The following is a 20,876-nucleotide window of genomic DNA, read 5'->3' as shown; positions in this document are numbered from 1 at the left end:
AGGGAGGCAGCTCACTATCTTCAACAGCCAAACCACCATACAGATTGGGGGCTTGGACCGGGACCAGAGTCGATCCTTTCAGGGCCAGCTATCAGGCCTCTACTATAATGGCTTGAAGGTGTTTAACTTGGCCGTAGAGAGTGATCCCAAGATCCGCATCCAGGGCAGCGTACGGCTAGTGGGTGATTCGCCGTCCTCCATTACGCCACAGTCGAGCGCTACAGCCAACCGCTCAGAGACTAGCACCTCCATCATGGAGATCACCACCACCACAGCCTCCAACAGACGGGTCAAGCAGACCACCCCACGGGAACCTCAGCAGGTCAGAGAGCATATACTATGATCTTTTCATTCTTTATTCACCGTTGTCAATGCATGTGTGGTATTTGTGTGTTGAGTTCACCACCAACATTATGAGTTGTGTGCTGTCAGTTGTTTCCTCTTTTCTATGTATCGGACCTCCAAAGCGGAGCAGAGAGTCATACTGTACATCGCATATTTCTCATTTCACTAGTCACCCAGTCACTGTTCCCAATGCTGCCATGACACTAAAGGTACAACCTGCAATGAGATGTGACATATTACATTTTAGAAACATGGCAAATACAGCACTGCAATACATTCTCGTCAAGATATCCATCCAATCATAGTTGGTGCAAATCATATTCTAATTTATTATTTCAAAAAAGTGATTGAAGGTGATTAATATTGGCATCTTCATTAGTTCATACAGATAAGGGCTTTTGCTTGTGAAGACCTAGACTGCCAGAACTCTTTTCAAGTAGCTTAATGAATAAGTCATTGCCCAAAGGGCTGTTTTAAAAAATGTCCATCATATTTATTCACAGACAGTTGTATTATTGCCCACTAGGTCACTCTCAAAGAGAGGACATGCTGTGTGTTAGTATGCTGCATATTTGTTGCCCTGTTCATAGTTGTGAATGTGACAATGTTTTTTTTATTTTCCTCTCAAGAGACTGCCTTTGAATGGGAGGCTTATTGCTTTTTATTGACCCTAACAATGAACACTATTGTTAATGACTTGCGTGCAGACAGGCAGAATAGATGGCTGGGACTCATTTCGGTCAGTGAGGATAGGGGAATAGCTAAGTTCCCTTTGTATGTCCTTCTTAGGCGAGACACAAGTATGTGGGGTGCCTGCCTCAAGTGGTGTTGTCATGAAACAAAAGATGAAGGTGCACAGTCTAGAGGACATTTCCTGGCTGCCTCTATGCTTAAAAGAACAAGTAAAAGAGAAGAGGCAAAGAAAACCCGGGCAGTTGCGCTTAAATTGTTGTACATTCAGAGCCCTGCAGTGATTGCATGTCTTGGAAGAAAAGATAGGGAATTTGGTGGAACATTGAGCAGAGATGTAGTCTCCCCTTGGGTATATGTGCACTGGGATTGAAGGAGATTTCTTGGTAATGCTTGATCAGAACGAGTTCAAGAGTCAGATGTCAGTGTAGGGGCTTCACAAACTGGCTGATAAGGCCCATCACATATTTTCAAGATTTATTTCTATTCTTTCTTCAGTCACATGGTCTTTGATGGTGATTGCGTTGCTGCTATGAGACATTATGTTTTGAAATTTTTTTTTTTTTTAGCAGCGATAACTTGTATTGATGGTTAAATATTGCTTGAGCAGCAACATGTGAGAGGGCATTAGTTTTATAAGAAACATATGACATAACTAATATGTGATTTTCTTTTTGTCGAAGCACACTGTGCTGCTACAAGCTTTGCACAGTACTCAATTCAAAACTAGTTTTTATGTACCAGATACCGCACATGAAAAACATACAATGGGCAAGTGTTCAATACGAGCACACACAACATCGCAGCGGGGTATACTTCAATGCTGCAGCAGACACACGGTGTGAAGTGCTGCCGAAAGCCACCTGAAGGTGACAAGAGCTGTGAAGGGTGTTTGAAAAGAGAATAATTTGCCTTATCAGCTACATTAGCAAAATCTAGTTCATTATAGCAGCTCATGAATTGCAGGGATGAAGAGTGGAAATGGTTTAAATATCAGGTTATTTGAATGACCAAGCAATAGGACCAACTCCTATCTACTCTCATACCATCATCACGCATTCTCTCACAGCGCAGAGAAACAGGGAAATGTTTTAGCGCAGTCTGAGTTTAACAAGAGCAAGTCGCCTTTAATAATGTAACATATTGATTACAGAATGACGTTAGGAATTTTCATGCGAGACAGGAGTAAGGATGTTGGGTTTCAGTGGGATTGAGACCAGATAGAAAAGTAGCCTACAGTTGTTATCATTAAAACCGGTCATAATAAGGTGCAAATGTCCACATTCACATTTCTCGTTCACACAATGTAATAATAATAACAATAATAATAATAATGCATTTATTTTGAATTGTTCTTTTTGAGGGACTGTTTGAAGGGGGAGAGCGTGCTGGATTCTTTAATGTGGTTTGAGAGTGTCCCAAAGTGAGTGAAGGCTGCAGTGAAGAAAGCCCGGTCCCCCCACTAAAAGACTGCTCAATCAAACATCTTTCTATCATAACTGGTGACATGATTTAATATTTGGAGGATATTCAATAAAAGTGTACCAGCCAGTGATAACTGACAAATTAGCAGTAGGCCTATCTGTAACTATCTTGCTGTAAAATGGAATTGACAACAGTTCTCTAAAATATACAATAATTTGGCTACAGTACAATGTTCAATGTTTGCATTTACAATCTTCTATGAACTAGTGGAATTTGTGAAATGAAGAACAGCATTAGAATTGTATCTCTAAAAGACTGTATTGGCTAGATGAATTGTCACTTTTTTGTTTGTTAATCGGAAAAGCGATTTTAGCTTGTTGTCCCCCTTCACCTTCCCCCACCCATTTGTTAACAATGGCCAGTAACTGGACACAATGTACTTGTTTGTGCTGTTATTAGATTTGTATTCAACACTGACGTTCTTGATCATATTCCGGTTGATGGGAGAATAACATAGTGATTAGTGCAAGTGAAAAGCATGAAATGATCGGGTCTCCGGTAAATGACACAAGGCCTACAGCTGATTCACCCGAATGCACCAGATAAACAGCTCTGATCATGAGAGTGTTACATATATTTGTCAGTATATCAATCTCAAATCTGCACTACAATCGAGCAGGAGCCTATGCCAATGTACACCACTACACAAAGTGATCCCATATAGGCTTTAGGAGTAGCCTAACCAGTGTGATGTCTAGACTACCAGAATGTATGTTGCTATCGGTATATTAAATAGTGAGTTAAGACAGAGAGACTTGTACATACTTATGTTCTCTATGACAACTGCAACATACGTAGGCTAACATTAGACAGATCACAGAACCATGATGAACATCTCTGCTGTGATAAGTGGGTCATGATGGGCAGTGAATTACAATATAGTGGGGTAAGTATGGAGTGGGGGAAGGTGAGACAATTTGTCAGCAAATGTGGGCTGATATCACAGTCATCTTATGCTGTCCTTTATAGGTTGTTATTATTAAGCATTACAATAGGCTCTGCCAAATCCCTGCACACTTTATTGGAAAGCTGATATCTAATCAATGACAAATGAGGCTAAATCAGCTGGAAGTTTATGCAGTCGATTTGTCAGAAGATTTAGACAGTCGCAATGCATTCAACGTTTTTAATGATAATACCAGGCACATCAGAAGGGGGCGTGCAGTCTCAGTTCTCTAAAATATGTAACATTAAAGGCTACAGTAAAGTCAATGTTCGCATGTCAATCTTCTATGAACTAACTATTCGCTAAGTTAGGAACCTTACTGTTCTAGGGGAGGAGTGGCATTGGATTGTGCTCATCATTTGAATTGTATCTCTACAATTCATAAATTGTTGTGCTTTTGTTTGTTAATGAGAAACTATTTGAGCTTGTTGTAAGCGGAGCTCAAGCATGCATACGCACACACAGGAGCTGAATCAAAATGTGTAGCCTACAAATCATGAATGTCACACATATCAACAACTGTCCAAGGCTACAGCAATTATATGACACCTATATGAAAGTACTTAATTTGTAGCCAACTATGGTACATGATATGACGGACAGGGGCGAAAAAGAACAGTCAAATACAGACAGTAGGCAACTACAAATGACTTGTTGGATACGAGGTGCAGCAGAGGTTGGCAATGGCATTATGAACGAGAAACACACGACAATTCGCTCACCCTCAATGTATTTGAGCAGAGTGGGCAGGCCTACCACTCTGTATTTGATAAGTGTTAATGTTTGGAATGTCTCCCATGGCCGTAGCCACTGATTCTATTCAAACGTATTTAATACAGTACGTGTTAATGTTTTGGAATGTTACACCCCACTGATTTACAAAGCCATTGTCCACAATTGTGCCTCTTCATTTGTAGCAAACTATGATACATGATATGACGTACAGGGGCAACAAATAATAGTCAAATACAAACAGTAGGCAACTACAAATGACTTGTTACATAAGTGCAGTAAAACAGTGAAAATATAATTTGTTTTATTCTCGTCATTGCACATGGCATGTAAACATTTTTGATTGATTCATGAAACACATTCAACATGAACTCATGGTGCCCGAGCAGAAAGTTATTGTCACGAACTGCACTCTTTGCATTGTGAGTGCAGTGCCCATATAGCCTATATAGGCTACTGCTGAAAAATGCGGAATCAACTGAAAAACATTATATCGCTATGAGTTAATAATATGCAATTTCGCAGACACACATATTTAATGCCTGACATCATTTTATGAAGTGTCCATGAAGACATGATTTGTTAATTTCGAATTTCTCCGACCAGACAATAATTTGTCCTTTTCCAAATTAACAACAACTCATGAACTAGGGGGTAGTTGTTTTGCCGAGGTGAATGACCTGAAATAAAACTCACTCGCACCATCGCAGTATGCCTATGACATCGTCACACCGGAAGTCAAATTCTAATCTCTGGCCTACTGTACAGATTCTAGTTTTGAACTAAAAGTCATTGCAATAGTTTTTTATTTATTATTACCTATTTTGACATAAAGGACAATTTTTGTAATTGGCCCTTTTTGTCAATGGAATTGGAATGGTAGTAAACGGTAAATAAGTAAATGGTGTAGTAAACTTGCACAAAGCAGATTAATATTGGCTTGGAGGAGTTTCTTATGAATTCATTTTACTGTTGACATGTTCAAAGCAGTGTTAGGATAACTAATTAATGGTTAAGCAAAACTCCCCTCTGAGCAACAAGCGCAAAGCTATGCTATCAAAACAAATCTAGAGACAATGTTGTAAATAACACCAGGTACACTTGGCAAACATGATACAGATCAGGCCTCTTTTTGAAACTTGAGCTTCTCTCATCGGCTCACTCTCCTTTTGCAATTGTGTCCATGAAGGGAACATTGATATTCACTTTATGATCAGGTATTCCGGCTACCTTACCTGCGTGTCTGTGTTAATAAGGTATTCCACAATGCCTATCTATTCCTGACCTTTTCTCTACCAATGATATTAGTAACAATTTTGGGCATAGGTCCCTTTACACCTGACACTTTAGGAATGCAAAAGTAAAACAACTTTATAATAGTCCCAGTTATTGTTACAATATCACATAAGCATATGATAAGCAACGGTCATAATACATTCAGCGCCCCTTACTAATATATTTTTTAGGCCCAAGCACAATGGTATTTGCCTAATACAATTATAATGAGAAGCACAGCTTTAATAACAAGAACAAGTTGGTCTTACCTTCCTACTAAATAATCCCCCCCCCCACTCAGGTAGATCAACATTATTATATGTAACACTATCAATAAGATTTATTTAATGTTGACTCTGTATAGAAATCAAAGCTAAAAAGCCATAGCAATTTAGCCTTGCGCAGAGATGAATGTCCGGTTCTGTCATGATGATATGGACCAAGAATACATGCTCCAACGACGGACTCCGGGATGGACTGACTTACTGACTGATAGTTCTGAGCTCCTTATATCCTTATTTTAAGGGACTTTCCAGCCTTGCCTTCTAATTTGATTGGTCCACTTCATCTCTCTAGAACATTCTATAACCACTTGAACTTATTGAAACCATTTAATTACCAGTTTTCTAATTGTGCACATTTACAAGGTATGGAAGTGTTGGAGGAAATGAAAGTGTTGCATAACTGGTCTTCACCATAATGTTAAACAACTATAACTTCACCTGACCTTAATGGTTGGACATTCTTTTTATCCCAATGTATTTATTTATTACAAGCCTTTTCAATTAATCTGTCCTTTGGTAGACAATCAAATATGTCCAATAGTTTGTTGGACTATCATATTTCCAATGTCATAATCCAAATACATTTCGTTAGTGTGTATAGGACAGGCTGGAGGAGCAGGCCTGTAGACTAGCAGACCCCCAGTCAAGGCTCGAGCATTGCTCTTTCCCTGACCTCGACCTCTTTCAGACCTGGGTACCAATCATGCTTGGTGGTTGGTACCCATTTTCCCCCCCGTGTAAATTCAGTGCTCAGGTCTTTCTGGAGCTCCATACAAGTCATGAGTTCAGAAAGCTTCTCAGTGTGTGTGTGCGCGTGTGCGTGTGTGCGTGCGAGCGTGCGTGCGTGCGTGTGTCTGTGAGGAGAAGAGAGTGGAGAGGGGGAAATAATCAAAGCAAATAGATTCCAATCCTATTATTCCCTTCCATTTCATAAATATTGATCGAGAGAAATCGTTTTTCCCAAAATTCAGCATGGCCCTTGAACCGTGGCAAGAGCATGTAATCCAATGGAAAGATCAGTCTATTGCCTTTAATTGTGTCTCTTATCTGTGTGGCATTATCATAAATTTCTACAGCAACCAACTGATTGGCATAATGGAAAAAGCTTGATAAGACTAATTTGTTCATCAATAATAAATAAAATTGTTCATCTTAAAAATTAAAGCTTGTACACATGTACAAATACAGTATATACATGTAGCATGGGCAAACTAGACAAGGCCGGTCTTATACCAGTAGGTACATGATAAAAACGATGCATTTGTGTGTTAGTCCCTGTGTGTGTGTGTGTGAGTGTGTGTGTGTGTGTGTGTGTGTGTGTGTGTGTGTCTGATGCATTAATTAGGGAGAATGTTGTGTTCTGTTCTATGTGACTGGCCTGACATAGAGAGGCTGCTTCCTTCAGCAGGACACTGCCGTCACAGGTTACCACCCCTGGAGAGACAGCTCTGTCTGCTCCCTGCAAATGGAGATGGAGATGTTTCGCTTAATTCCCCAATCCCTTAAGGCCTACACCTTTGTCTCCGTGGTCAAGCTTTGGGTTCTCTCTTCACCTGATATCAAAAATACCCTGTATAACTATCATAATATTTAGCATTCAATTATTATTTTCCTGTTGCTAAATGCTGTCTCACAATAAGTTTGACCATACGGTAGGAAGAAGAAAAAATATGGTCATTCAGTTGCATCCTGATATCTTTATTCTTTGAACCACTTGACATTTTCTTTGTCCCAACGGACCCTCATAAGAACATGTCAGAGTAATCCTAGCATGGTGGGATTCTGTGCAGTCGCAATGTGATGACCGAGGCGTTTTCCCTCCACCCACAGATCATTAACTCGTATTACTGTTCAGCTTTTAGAACCATTTAATGCTCTCATTGACACTCATTATGAGATCAGGGTCAATCAACTGACGATCGTGGGGTAGGAGAGGTTACAGAATACTGAATGAAATACAATCAGCTGAATTAATCATAAGCCTCATAGAAATACCTAATGGGTTGACTCAGTCCCATCTGTGAATGTGATCACCCGCTAACCTGCTACAACAGTTGTTGTTTTTTTACTTTCTCTATCTTTTTCACTATCAAAAAAGTTTTTAATGGCAGTATCACCTTATTGTGTACTTTGTATATTAGGATTGAGCCTCCTAATTTTAGCATTCTGTGCCAGCCGTTTTCTGTCAAATCCTTTTTGTGGCGGCTGCTGTTATTTTGTGTTTCCTGCTCTCAGTGGGGGAAGTACTGTAGCCTATTGCATGGGCCTGGCTGCCATGCTCTAATGAAGTGTCAGCTCCCCGTAGCAGAGACGGGTCTCATCCAATTAAACCATAATACACTTCTGTCTGCTTTTACAACCAATGGGCCTGCTGCACAAAGCAACGGATGTTCCTCATTTTTTCTGCATCGACTTATTGGATTTGGGCCTCAATTATTCTGTCTCACCTGTGTTTCTTGAGCCAAGGGCCACCAGTACATTGCCCCTTAGGTGTCCAGTGTTTTATCAGGTTTATTTGGTAACGGTAGACTGATTTGAGGTGTCTTTGCCCCAGCCCATAAAATAACTGGGCTGTCCTTTGAGTCGTTTGACGGATGGGCTGCTTCCCTTTAAATAAATATGCCGCCCGGCTGCTTCAGACATGACTAATGGCAACCAGAGATGCCAACGTAACAGACACTTTGAGCGATGGGGTTAGGAGATAAATAAAGCAGGTGACAAAAACACACTTGTTACTTTGTCTCTCCACCCCAGGTTGTCAACTGAAGAGATATGGGAATGTTTTCATTGACTTTAACATCAGAGGGGAAGGGAAGGGAAGGGGGTAGTCCTCATCAAGGATAATAATTTCAGCCTCTTTAACAACAGGTTGTAGTGTAGTTTGGTTGCAGTATTAGTACATGCAGGTAACATGTTGGCGGCAATGTCTTTAGATGCTTAGAGGCCAGAGGCTGTACCTACAAGCTGTTACTGGGCATGAGAAAACTGCAATACATTGGATATGTGGTTTATGACATGCATAAATCTTGCCTAATACCATAGGCAAGAAAATAACATTGGGCAATTTGTATTCAACAAAGACATACAGTTGCAAAGACAGTTTCACTGCAGCAAGAGCAGTGAAAATAATGTGAGTAAAACGGAAAGAGAAACAGAGGGAGACTGATAGCCGATGATGCTATGCAACACCACTCCGAAATGAGAGACAGAATGCTCTCTAGCTGCACACCCCAGCAGAGAGGAGAATGGGTCCCTATCTAGACAGACCATCAAGTGTTGGCGACAATGATGGATCCTCCCCTCCATTCCACTGTATTATCAGACCAGACCAGCACAGATAAATAAATCACACAGGTGCTCCTGGGCTGGGACACCCACCCACCACAGGTCCAGTCTACAAACCTTCCCAAGAGAACACCCTGGTTCTGGGTTAGACCATCAATCAATCCAATTTATTTGTATAGCACTTTTTACATAGACAAATGTCACGAAGTGCTTCACAACAAAAACAATACTAAACAATATAAATCATGAATACAATACAAACAATATGATCTAGCACCAAACCATAGACCCTCAAATGTAAGCCAAGGAAAAAAAACTCCCCAGAGGGGAGAAAAATATAGGGCACAGTGGCAAGGAAAAACCTTGAGACGAACCAGACTCCACGGGGACCCATCCTCCTCTGCCTGATCAGATGCTGAACAGTAAACTAATGTGGAATGTGGTGTGGAGCAAGACTTCAGGGGTCCATAGTGAAGCTTTCTGGTGGGACCTGGGTGGGGCGGCAAGGACCAGGATATAGGGTGGAGTAAACTCAGCCTGGACGAATCCAGGAACTGGAGTCTAGTTTTGAGAGGCTCAGAGCCCCTCGGACAGATAAGCACAAAGAGGACAATACCAGATTAGAGGCTGTTGCAAACTGAAAAACTGATACATTAAACAGTAGGAGAGAATCAGCATAGAGCAGGTGGCCTGAGGCCTGAGGCCCCCGGCAGATCTAAGTGACATCTAAAATACATCTAAAGGACAAGGCGCATCACTCTGTCACGGGTCATTATCAGAGGGCCATTATGAATGATCATCAATACAGGAGATCACACAGGAAAGGGTCTGCAGGAGAGACTTGAAGAAAGACAGTTCAAGTGAACCTAGATGCTGTTGGTTAGAGGAAGGAATATACATTTGTTGATACACAAATACATTTTGAACTTAAATAGGACAAGAATTATGTTTATGTGTTTTAATGTGAACACATTACACACATCAAAATACAGTATATAATCAATGGTTATATCGTAAATGTATCTTAGATCAATTGTACCCTCTACTTTACCACTGATTAGATATATCACACTAAATTGATTCAACTGACTTACAGAGGCAGGATCAATGTAATACTAGCTGTTCTGTATTGAGCTTGTGAAAATTCATATGTGCACTGATTTGTATGTGTTGTGTCATGTGGTTGGTTGTCTGTCATGAGAGATCAGGATGTTTCAAAAAGTCTTAAAACAGCCACAGAGCTCAAGTCATTGTTGAAGAAATGCCTGTGTACAGTACATAAACTGATTTCACTCCCATAGTGGGTCAATCTTTGTTCTAATAGTGTGCTTTTTGTTTGAACTCCATTGGTCATGACTATGACATGAGGCAGTAGGGGTAAAATATGATTAAATACAGTACAGTACATTTGTAATAATAAAGAGAAATATTAAGTATCTTGCTCAAGCATATTTGTAGTGACATTTATTGGACCTCTTATCTGGCTGAATTGCAGGCTATTTTGTTTCTTCAATGCAGTCATTAAAAAATGATAAACTATAACACAGCTATAATTAATTAGGTTTAACCTAAATACATATTTTGCCCCTTCCCCACTGATTACCAAACAATCCAGCCATGTTCTGAAATGACTTTAAACAGTAATTCAAAATGGACCTTCCCATTTAGGAGTTTCTTTCATTAGCTTTTTTTTGTTCAGAGAGTTAGTCATTTGCTCTGCAAACATAATATGTTTTGGCTTCTAAATGTTTGTCTTCATGTCTTACCCAAGCGAAGGAACCTCCACCTCCACCACAACCTCATTTACAGCCAAATAGCCAATTAGCTTCTAAATTTTTTTGTGAATCCCAGGTTACCTGAGTGTAATGGTCTTGTGTTTTGGGAGGTGAGATGGTTCAGTTCCAGTTGAATTGGCTTGTAGTGACCACATCTTGGAACCTTGGCCAGATGTATAGAGATGAATTCAGATGTGACATGCTGTATTGCCTTCCTCTCCAGGAAATGGCATTGCAAGTCAAGCTGCCTCAGTCCACATTAGTTTAGATAAACTCAAAAGTAGCTACAGTATGAGTCATTGGTGATGTATACATGTCTATGACATAATCACTGCTCAGTCTGACTCTGACTCTTATGACTTTTATATGAATACCATTTTTTGGTGGGTCTCCTTCACAGTTAATAATTCAATAACTGCACTATGTAATCATTTGAGGCAAATTTTTGTCTGCATACCAAACAATGTTAGTCCCTAAACATAAGGGGGCAATTGCTCTGACAGCTAGCTTAGCATAGGCATGCCATCTAAACCCAACAGAATACATAATTTAAACTCATAGCTGCTTAAACATGATTGCTGTGTTCTCAGATCTGTGGTTTAGAGCATGCATACCACTTTATTTTGACACACACAATACTATGATATTTGAAAATGTTAATTGTATAATAATTAATGTAAATAATCACCATTATGTATACAGTAACTGACGAGATTTTATCTGTGAATGTTATTTTTAAACTCTTTATTATGTACTTCGCCACGTCACATCGTCACATCAATCAGATTTTATGCTGCGAGATAATAACCATTGTACTGTGTCCTCTATGAGGCTAAGTTAGGGAGACATTGATAGGATAATTGCTCAATTGGAAACAAGCGTGTGAGCCACCTGTCAAGTCTATAAAAATAACTTGGTCAAGAAGTGAATTACAGTAGGTGAATTATAGCGAGAGTGGCAAACTTTACAGACTACGTGGCTATACGCATAATTAGTCAAGGATCTATTTTTTTAGGAACCAATTTGAGTTTGTGTTTGTTTTGATGTTTTGTTAATTTGTGTCTTGTCTCGGAGTAAGGTTATTTTCTAAGTGCAATGTTAGGTGACAGAGCAATAGCCCCCATGGTAGTTTCAGGCAAATGCTGTTTTTTGTTTGTTTTTAGAACAAGACTCTCAGTACAACTCTCAGTGTATGACTATGTGTCTTTAATGCACTAGCATTAACATGTATTATAATGAATAGAGGGGGATGTTTAGCCATCACCTTAGATTGATCCATTCCAGCCATTGCCAATAAATAATAATAATAATATATATATTATAATATATATTATAAATAATGTAATAGTGCTTCTGAGAATGTCGCTGGGTTAAAGGTGGCTGTTATGGAGATGAAATGACAGCGAATGTAACAGCTGTGTCTAAAGGCTCTAACTGGAGGGAGACTTTATGGATTGCTCTGGAATCAATACTGTAGTTGGTAGACCTGTCTTCAGGACAGTTCCATTAATGTTGCATTTATTGCTTGCCATCTTATTTTAAGTTATATTAAAGCAATGTAGATGTATTGCTTCCTCCTAGTTCTGAAATAGGTTGGTGATTTAGAGGGTAATCTGTTTCCATAGATGCAATTTTGACTCATCCAGGTCTTCTGCTGGTGGAAATTGCGCTTTTGAAGTCTGAAGTGAGACACAGTCAGCAGTTTGGCATGGCCCGACTTGAATACAATTTTTATACGTTTGATGGGCAGTGATAATGGAGATGGTGTGGGTTGGTTTCCTTTGCAGAATAGCTGTACAGTTAAAATACATTTTACAGGCCTTGGAAGTCATTTTAACAGTGGTTAGGAAATAAAGTCAGTTTAAGATGGAAGCACAGTGAGGACATACGTATATCAAAACGTATATCAAAACTTCATGGTAATGCCTTATTTTATGGTCTTCTAACTACGGTACATATTAACTAGTAAGTAAGTGTTAATGAGCATAATAAGTGTTTGTTTTTTTCAATTCAACAATATGAATGCATAGACTTTTAATATTTACCATGGTGAGGCTGTCTTTGAAAACCATATCTGAAACGTACCAAATTTAAATGAATGATGGTCCCAGGGTGTCTCGAAAAGGACCAAATCGCAGTGCCTCCCAGTTTGAATCAGCTGCCCTACATTGTGTTTAGAAAACAATTTGTCAGTGGATGCCCTAGATTCACTGGTTTACAATGATAGAGGGCCTAAATTGTACCAGAAGCTCTGCTTATTCCCTTTCTTTCATTAAATTCATCTTCAGAGACATTGTGTGAGAAAGTTTTATTGTATGAGATTATATAACTTTGTCACACAATAAAATAAATGTGTGTTGAGGTGTTGGATAAAACCAATATTATACTAAATATAGTCATCTGTTATTCAAATGTGTTTTGTTCCATAATGGCCCCAAGGAAATGATAATAGGTACCGCACTAGGTTTATGCATCTTTATAAGGCATCAACAATTTGGATTTGTCAGAGTATATTAATACAACATTTATGTTCACTATTTTACATAGGCAACTATTTTACTAATTCTTCATCAAGCAGTAGATCACATTGAAGTGCATTATTAGAACAAAGTGCAATTGTTCATGTACAGTATATTTATCTTGGTTCTAGAAACAGATATAATCACACATGGCACAAAGTAGGTAGAGATAGCTTATGAATACCCCAACTGCATCAAATTATTTTTAAATTAAATGAATGTGTTCAATATTGTGCACAAACACAACAACATGTTGAAGCTAATGAAATTAACTATTATTAATGGATTATAGAGAACGGCCTGGTTTAGTGTTTGCACCTGATATTTTCTAAAGGAGATGAAATACATAAACAAGGTTAAAACCTTGACACTATTTACACTTGATAACAGTCAAGATACAGTATAAGTCATTATCCCAGAAAGGGATTTAGTCTCTATTGTACTTTTTGTTCTACTTTTACTGTTTTGTTGTTTTTTTCGGGAAAATAGCAGGGGCAAACGGTGCTCTGGTATCTAGTCTTAAGCTTAACACGGGTGTTATCCATTTTAGAGAGAGAAAAAATATCAATAACCTGAAAAATCGATAGCGCAGCTCTCACTCAACCCTAAAGACCTTGGGTGATGTTTGTTTTCAACACTGATTTTCTTTCCTCACCATTTCAAAGGATCATGCCTTTTCCAGCACAGTGGTCCATCCCATATCTCTGCATTGCAGTGGGAAATCTAATCTTGAGGATGTTTGCCATCAGTAAATAATTCAAGATAGCCACATAAGCTACTGACCAAAGACTGCAGTATGTTAGTGAGAGGGACTGATCTGATCTCTAGCCTATGTTAGGCATAAAGTCTCAACATTGTTTTATTTGGTGTACTTGAGAGACTTAGACTAATATAACATGAGTGAACAAGTGAGCCAACTTGTCCATTATCTACGTCCGTGCTCATCTGTGACAAACGCAGTGCTTGGCTTTCATTGTGCATCTCTCCAGCACCCTCTCAGGTTGCTGTGGATGTTTCTGTCTCCTTCACAATTAGTGAGCACACAGAATGGTTGAAATGATTAAAAGTTTGTCGGTAAGCCCTGTTTCTTCCCCTCACAATGGGAAGAGCCTGGGCTTCGAGGAGACTTTTTCTGCTTGGTTAGCAATGTGACAAGCATTTCCCATTAACGGACTCTGAAAAGCAGTCTGAAGAAAAATGATGATAATGAAACCACCAATTCAGTAATTTCTCATTTAGCTCTCTGCAGCGCTGTAATACCAATGTGTTGAATTAATTCTATGGCTGTTCTTCTGAACCGCCAATATATAAAGCAGCAATGTATATGACAGAATACAGTAAATTGTTTCTGTACATACAACAGTACAGTAGGCCTACTATGTTGTACTCATAAAGAATGAAAATGAGTACACAAGCACTGTCAAAGTAAAAGCATGTGTCAGATACATTTAACGTGAAACTATGCTTTTCAAAGAAGAAAACATTGAGAGTTAGACAAGGCAGTAAGTGTCCTTTAGTCCTTGGCAGACAGCACTCCCATGGTCATCCTTCGCTGTGTGACATCACAGTGAGTGCTAACCCCTGCCCCAGGTGTGTGGCATAGCTGCAGGTCCAGCGGTAGGTTGCTGTGGGCCTTGCTCCAGGCCACAGCCAACCCACATTGACAGATGGCTGTGGAAGTGATGTCGTAGACCCGTAGTGGCTTGGGGCTCGACGCGGACATTCGCAGAGACAGGCCAAATCCATCACCTCATCCTCATCAGGGGCTATTATTGAAACTGCCCTTCACCACTCTGTGCCATAGACACATAGCCTGCCTACTCAACCCGTCCTCTGCCTCCAGTTGCTTAGCATCCACTACATTTGTTGAGCATACAGTACAAACATGATGATCAATAGAGAGACATAGCCATGCTCTCAACTATAAAATATAGTCCAGTATCTCCTGTCTGTCTTTTTTCAGTATGACGGTTGATTTGTGTCAGTTGTGGTTGTTATCAGATTGCAAAGGCAGTTGATGTGTTAGCTGTGGTCGTGGGTATGTGGGATTGGCCAATCAATTGAGTCACTCTCCTATGTGTCAATTAAACAGCTCTTTGCATCCGTCTGGACAACATCACAGAAACCCACTCAGTGGGTGGAGTGTGAAGGATGTTCCTGTTTGCTGAAACTGAGAAGGAGACTTATGTGCTTCACTACTCAGGGGGGCTTTATCAGCTTTACAGCATACTCCTTATTGTCACTTACTAGAAAGCAGTACTCTCAAAAACTGCACAGAAATGAAATGGCCTAGCACAAACTATTGAGTGCTATGTGTAGTGTACAGTGCCTTGTGACTATTCATTTCCATTGTTGCAGTCTTAAAAGAAAGTGTTGCGAAATCCCAAAACTGGTGGCAACTGAGCTGCCACCAATTTAAAGCATTCAAAACCTTTTTTGTTGGTGTTTACAGACCATACATAGAGTACTGAAACACATTTCTGTGAAGGTTTTCATACAACAATAAATCAAGAATTTTGAAGCAACCTCTCAGAGATTAAGAAACTAGAGGTGTTGAGCACCTATACCATATGTGTCAAACTCAAGGCCCGCGGGTCCTATATATAGGTCCTATACGATGGTGACAATGCAGAATTAGAATGGCTCTTTTTTGGGAGCTCCAAAACTTCCCTCTGAGGCTCCCAAACTCTTAATGATATGTTGATACACTCCCAAACATACCTGCTGTACTAGGGGTTTTTGATACACTCCTCATCGGGAGTCCTTTCTACTAGGGTGTTTTGATACACTCCTCATGGGGAATTTGCTCAGTCAATTACATGCAACAGGAAGCATTCAAAAGTACGGACACACCTCTGCCACTGATGCTGACAGGATGCAGTAATCTAAAAATCTCCCAACTTGGCTTTTTAAGGTTTTACTACCATGCGTGCATAGTTGCTTTGATCAAGTGTATGTCCATACCATGTAATGTAAGTACTTACATTAATTGATAGTTCCTGTATATATACACTCACTGAGAACGTTATTAGGAACACTATACTAATACTAGGTAGGGCCTCTCTTTGCTCTCAAAACAGCATCAATTCTTCGTGGCATTGATTCCACAAGATGTTGGAAACCTTTGAGATTCTGGTCCATGATGACATGATTGCATCACGCAATTCCTGCAGATTTTTCAGGTGCACTTTCAAGCTGTGAATCTCCCGTTCCACCATATCCCAAAGGTGTTCTATTGGATTCAGATCCGGTGACTGGGAAGACCACTGAAGAACATTGAACTCATTGCCATGTTCATGAAACCAATTTGAGACAACTATTGCTCTGTGACATGGTGCTTTATCATGCTGGAAGTAGCCATTAGAAGATGGGTAAATTGTGGCCATGAAGGGATGCACATGGTCAGCAACAACGGGCCCAAAGTGTGCCAAGAAAACATTTCCCACACCACCTCCACAATGAGAAGGTGTACAGGTGTCCCTAATAAAGTGTTCGGTGAGTGTATATATACAGTGCCCTGGGTAAATAATGAAACAGTGAAGCATCTTGTCTTCTTTTGGCTCTACACTCCAAAAGTTTAAACAGAATTACTACTATATGAGGTTGAAATAGAGATTCTCAGCTTTTTTTATTTTTTATTATATTTTGCCTAAAATCTTATCATCAAGAAATGAAATGCTTGTTCAATTGGATTTAAATCAGAATATTGACTTGGCCAGTCAAGAACTTTCCACTTTCTGGCCCTGAAAAACTCCCTAGTTGCAATGGCAGTATGTTTTGGGTCAAGATATTTCTGTACACTTCAGAATACATTCTGCTGCTGCTGTCAGCAGTTACAATCATCATTTAAGACAAGCTATACAAACAAGCTAAACACCCCTTGCACCATGTTTCATAGATGAGGTGGTATGCTGTAAATTTTGGGCAGATCCTTTTTTCTCCAAACTTTCCTCTTGCAATCACTCTGGTACATGACAATATTAATCTTATCTGTCCACACAACCTTTTTGCAAGCTTTTTAGGTACTTTTTTAGCAAACTGTAACCTGACCATCCTTTTTGAGCATAACTAGTGGTTAGCACCTTGCAGTGAAGCGTCTGTAGTTTGGCTGGTGACATATTCTGTGGATGGTAGTCTCTGACACATTCATACCTACCTCCTGGAGAGTGTTTCTGATCTGTGGGACAGTTGTTTTGGGGGTTTTCTTAATTATGCTGAGCATTCTTTGGTTATCCACTGTGGATGTCTTCCTTGGCCTACAGTACCAACCCGTTTGCGATTGCTGAGCTCACCAGTGTTTTTTTTTCTTTTTAATGGTGTTCCATACTGTTGATATGGGCAAGCCTAAGGTTTTGGCTATATTTCTGATAATTTTTTCCTACATTATTCATGCCTAATAATGGCTTCCTTGACTTTCATTGACACCTCTTCGGTCCTCATGTTAACAGACACCAACAGCAGACTCCAAAGGCAAATGCAAAGCCTGGAATCAGTACTAGACATTGACAGCTCTCTTATGCCTGCATAAATTATGTGATGGAACACACCTGACCTACCACTTTTCCCAGAAAGGTTAGTCTTTTAAAACACCTCTAATCAAATAAAGGAAAAATGTAATGCCTGTGATGATCAAGTCCCATTATCTCTTTGATAATTTGTAATGCTTTTTCCTCTTTTGTTGTCTTGTGTGTCTTTGATGTAGGTTGAGTTTCACTACCATACATATTATTTATGTATGCTACAAACTTTGGCAAAAGAAGCCTATGCTCATGGGCATTGATAGGTGTGTCCCTTTTTGACCTATAAGGTAATTTCTGGGCATTATTTCAGACTATTTAGGGGACTCTTTTTGACTCAAGAGCAAGCCCAGGGGCAAAATCCTCCATCATATAACTTTAAGACACTACAAAGGTATGCTAACCCTAACCCAGTACATAAATAGACAATGGATGGTTTTGAACCTACGTAATCTTGGCTCACAGTTTTTCTAAACCCTGGGGAGGTTCGAGGCAGAAAGTTGCTACAGAAAGACGGAGCATGCTCTAAACAGAACAGCCAATCATTTTCACTGATCCCCATGTGAGTAGTGTTCCAACAACCAATTCTGGATTAACCATCAGCTATCCAGACCTCTAAAGGAGGAGTAACAACAACATGATTTGAGGTATGGCTACACAAGACTAGAACCTACACTGCTGAGATGGACAGTGTTCAAACACAGGTCTCCCACATGGAAGACACATGCATCTACCATTAGGCCAAGATGAATTCTTCAGGCAGTGCTACTGTGTATTATCATTTGTCCCCCTTGAATCTAGGAAAACAAATCTTTATGAATTCTTCCCAGTATAATATAGTTCATAGTTCACAAAGTAATATTTCCCATAATTTAAATAGTTGTCTTCTATCATGAAGAAACAGGTTGGACTTGTCCTATGTTAGCCTAACTATCTTTGTATTCGTAAATCTGTACTTTATACTTTTTTTTTCTGTGTTTATTTCCAAACTATTAATGGCTGCAATTTAACCACAAAAATACGTTGCTAGTTTCAAAAGTCATGTTACTAAGAAATTAGTTGGAGGAAAAAGGGAAAATTATCTACAGATAATTTTTTTCGGTTAGAAGTAGTGTCCATTGAGCGAGGGGAGGGAGAGAGGACCACGAGATGCACTCTTCTGCATATGGTGCCTTTAAACCACAACATATGTTCTCTCATTTATTAGCAACAGTTTGGCTGATGTAATGTCATCCTGTATTGTCTGTATTATCTATTATCCCTCTTTGTGACAGGTGCTTCTTTTCCCTCCATACACCTGCAGTCTCCTCTGTTTGTGCTTTTTATGGTTACTGTAGCTCTATGACACAAATGTTAATTTTGTGTTCTCTTGATTCTCATGATAATGTCTCAAAATAGAAACTGAAGGTGAAAGACTTTGAATTTTAGATATTTTTGAAAAAACTGAAAGAAAACTTGCACTTGCTGTTTTGTGAGCAGATAAATCTGACATGTTTGTCTCCCAGAAGTCAGACTTAGACAGTAGTGTCTAGCACATGCCTTTGCATGTGTGTGATTTCCTATTATACATGTAGAACACAATCAAAGCATTCATCATGTCCTCTGTGTGAGCCTGCTGCTGCGGTCTTCTCATTCCAGTGCCTGGTTCTAAGCTGCTCCAGAAGCACAGCAGGACTGATCTGACCACTGCCACTTTGCCTCTCTCATTGTGCACAACCTTTGTACAGTGCTTGTTATTCCTTCATTTATTTGCTCTAATGATTCTGTTAAGCCATTTGTTTGTTTGGTTCCTGTCTCTCTCTGCAATGGAGTCATGGATGGCAAGCCAATCTTTCATTACACACATCAATAATTCATGATACTGACTGCATGTATGATTAGTGATTGCCATCCAACAAATTGCCTCCCATGTGGCATTGTGCACAAAAAAGAGACAGGAGACAAGAGGAGCTTTTATCCTTCCCTGTGCTTGTGCTTAGGTGTGATACCATTTTGCTGGTGGCGGAAGTTTCAATTTGAATTGAGCAGACAATTAATTAGCAAAGATACCATTGAGCATTATAGGGTTATGGTTCACTAAGGGTAGGGCAGCTCCAGATCAAGTTCTCTGCCAAACTGTTCTACCCCTCCATATCTATCTCAACCAGTGCACCCCAATGGTTTTCAGATGGAGTGACGCTGTGGCTGCCTTTCATGGCAAGTTAGAGGCTATGATCTTTCCTAAAAATAGTGATTGCAGTCTGAGTTTTTATTAGCTCAGCATTACAACCTCCCCGCCCTCCAAATGTAAACCCTCTGTGTGATGCCATCCTCAGACCTCCTCTCCTCTGCAGAGCACTGAACAAACAGCCCCTGTAAGTAACTCGTAACGTAGTAACTCTCTAAGGCTGGGGTTGAAGCAGCTGCAGCTGATGATCACTCCCTGGCAGGCAAGCATAGACTATTGGCCAGCAGCAGCCACTGTGCAGGCATCCGCCCGTCCTGATCCTAACACTCCCCTCCCCCCGCTAAGCACAAGCCACTGATACGCTCTGCTGATGCGCAGACCATTCATCTTCCTCATCCACTGCCCTGAGTAGGAGCACTCCTGTCACCACTATTGATCCTAGAGGATGGACTACGTTTCCTTGTGTTTCCATGAAGAATTGAGGAGAGGAGGAAACTAGGAGGCATACATGAAAGGTTGATAAAGGAGAAAGTTAACCACCAGTGTGTAGTGCATTGTAAATGTATTTCAAAGGCATTTATGCGTACAGTAAAGTCTGCTATGATAAGCCATGGGCTAAAAGGGCTTATAGCAGGTCTTAAAATGTTCCATAACACTAATGCATTATGAATAGCCTTTATGCATTTTAATAGGCAATTTTAAGGCAGTTAATTCGGAGGGAAGTGGTCACTGCTGTGGATGTGATCACTGCTGTGGATGTCTCCTATTGTGCAAATCATCAAGTGCCTTTCCATTTTTGATGTCCTTTTTGTCTTTCACACTTTGCAAATGAGAGCACGACTGATTAGGTTTGAGA

General features: G+C 39.9%; 1 protein-coding gene across 17 annotated transcripts in view; it reads left to right on the top strand.

The window, feature by feature from the left end:
- The window catches only part of LOC310822998 (neurexin-1a-like), a gene marked incomplete at its 5' end in the record, with an annotated part of 300,716 nt that overhangs the window by 250,597 nt on the left and 29,243 nt on the right, over positions 1-20,876 (top strand). For all 17 annotated transcript variants that reach the window (XM_083695624.1, XM_083695636.1, XM_083695631.1 and 14 more), the window contains one exon: positions 3-322. In XM_083695624.1, the coding sequence (XP_083551750.1) occupies positions 3-322 (320 nt within the window). The remainder of the gene's footprint in view (positions 1-2; positions 323-20,876) is intronic.

This window comes from Argentina silus (assembly GCF_951799395.1).
Source record: "Argentina silus genome assembly, chromosome: X".
NCBI classification, from domain to species: Eukaryota; Metazoa; Chordata; class Actinopteri; order Argentiniformes; family Argentinidae; genus Argentina; species Argentina silus.
The sequence above is the reverse complement of the archived record's forward strand: the minus strand, read 5'-3'. Positions and strand labels throughout refer to the sequence as shown.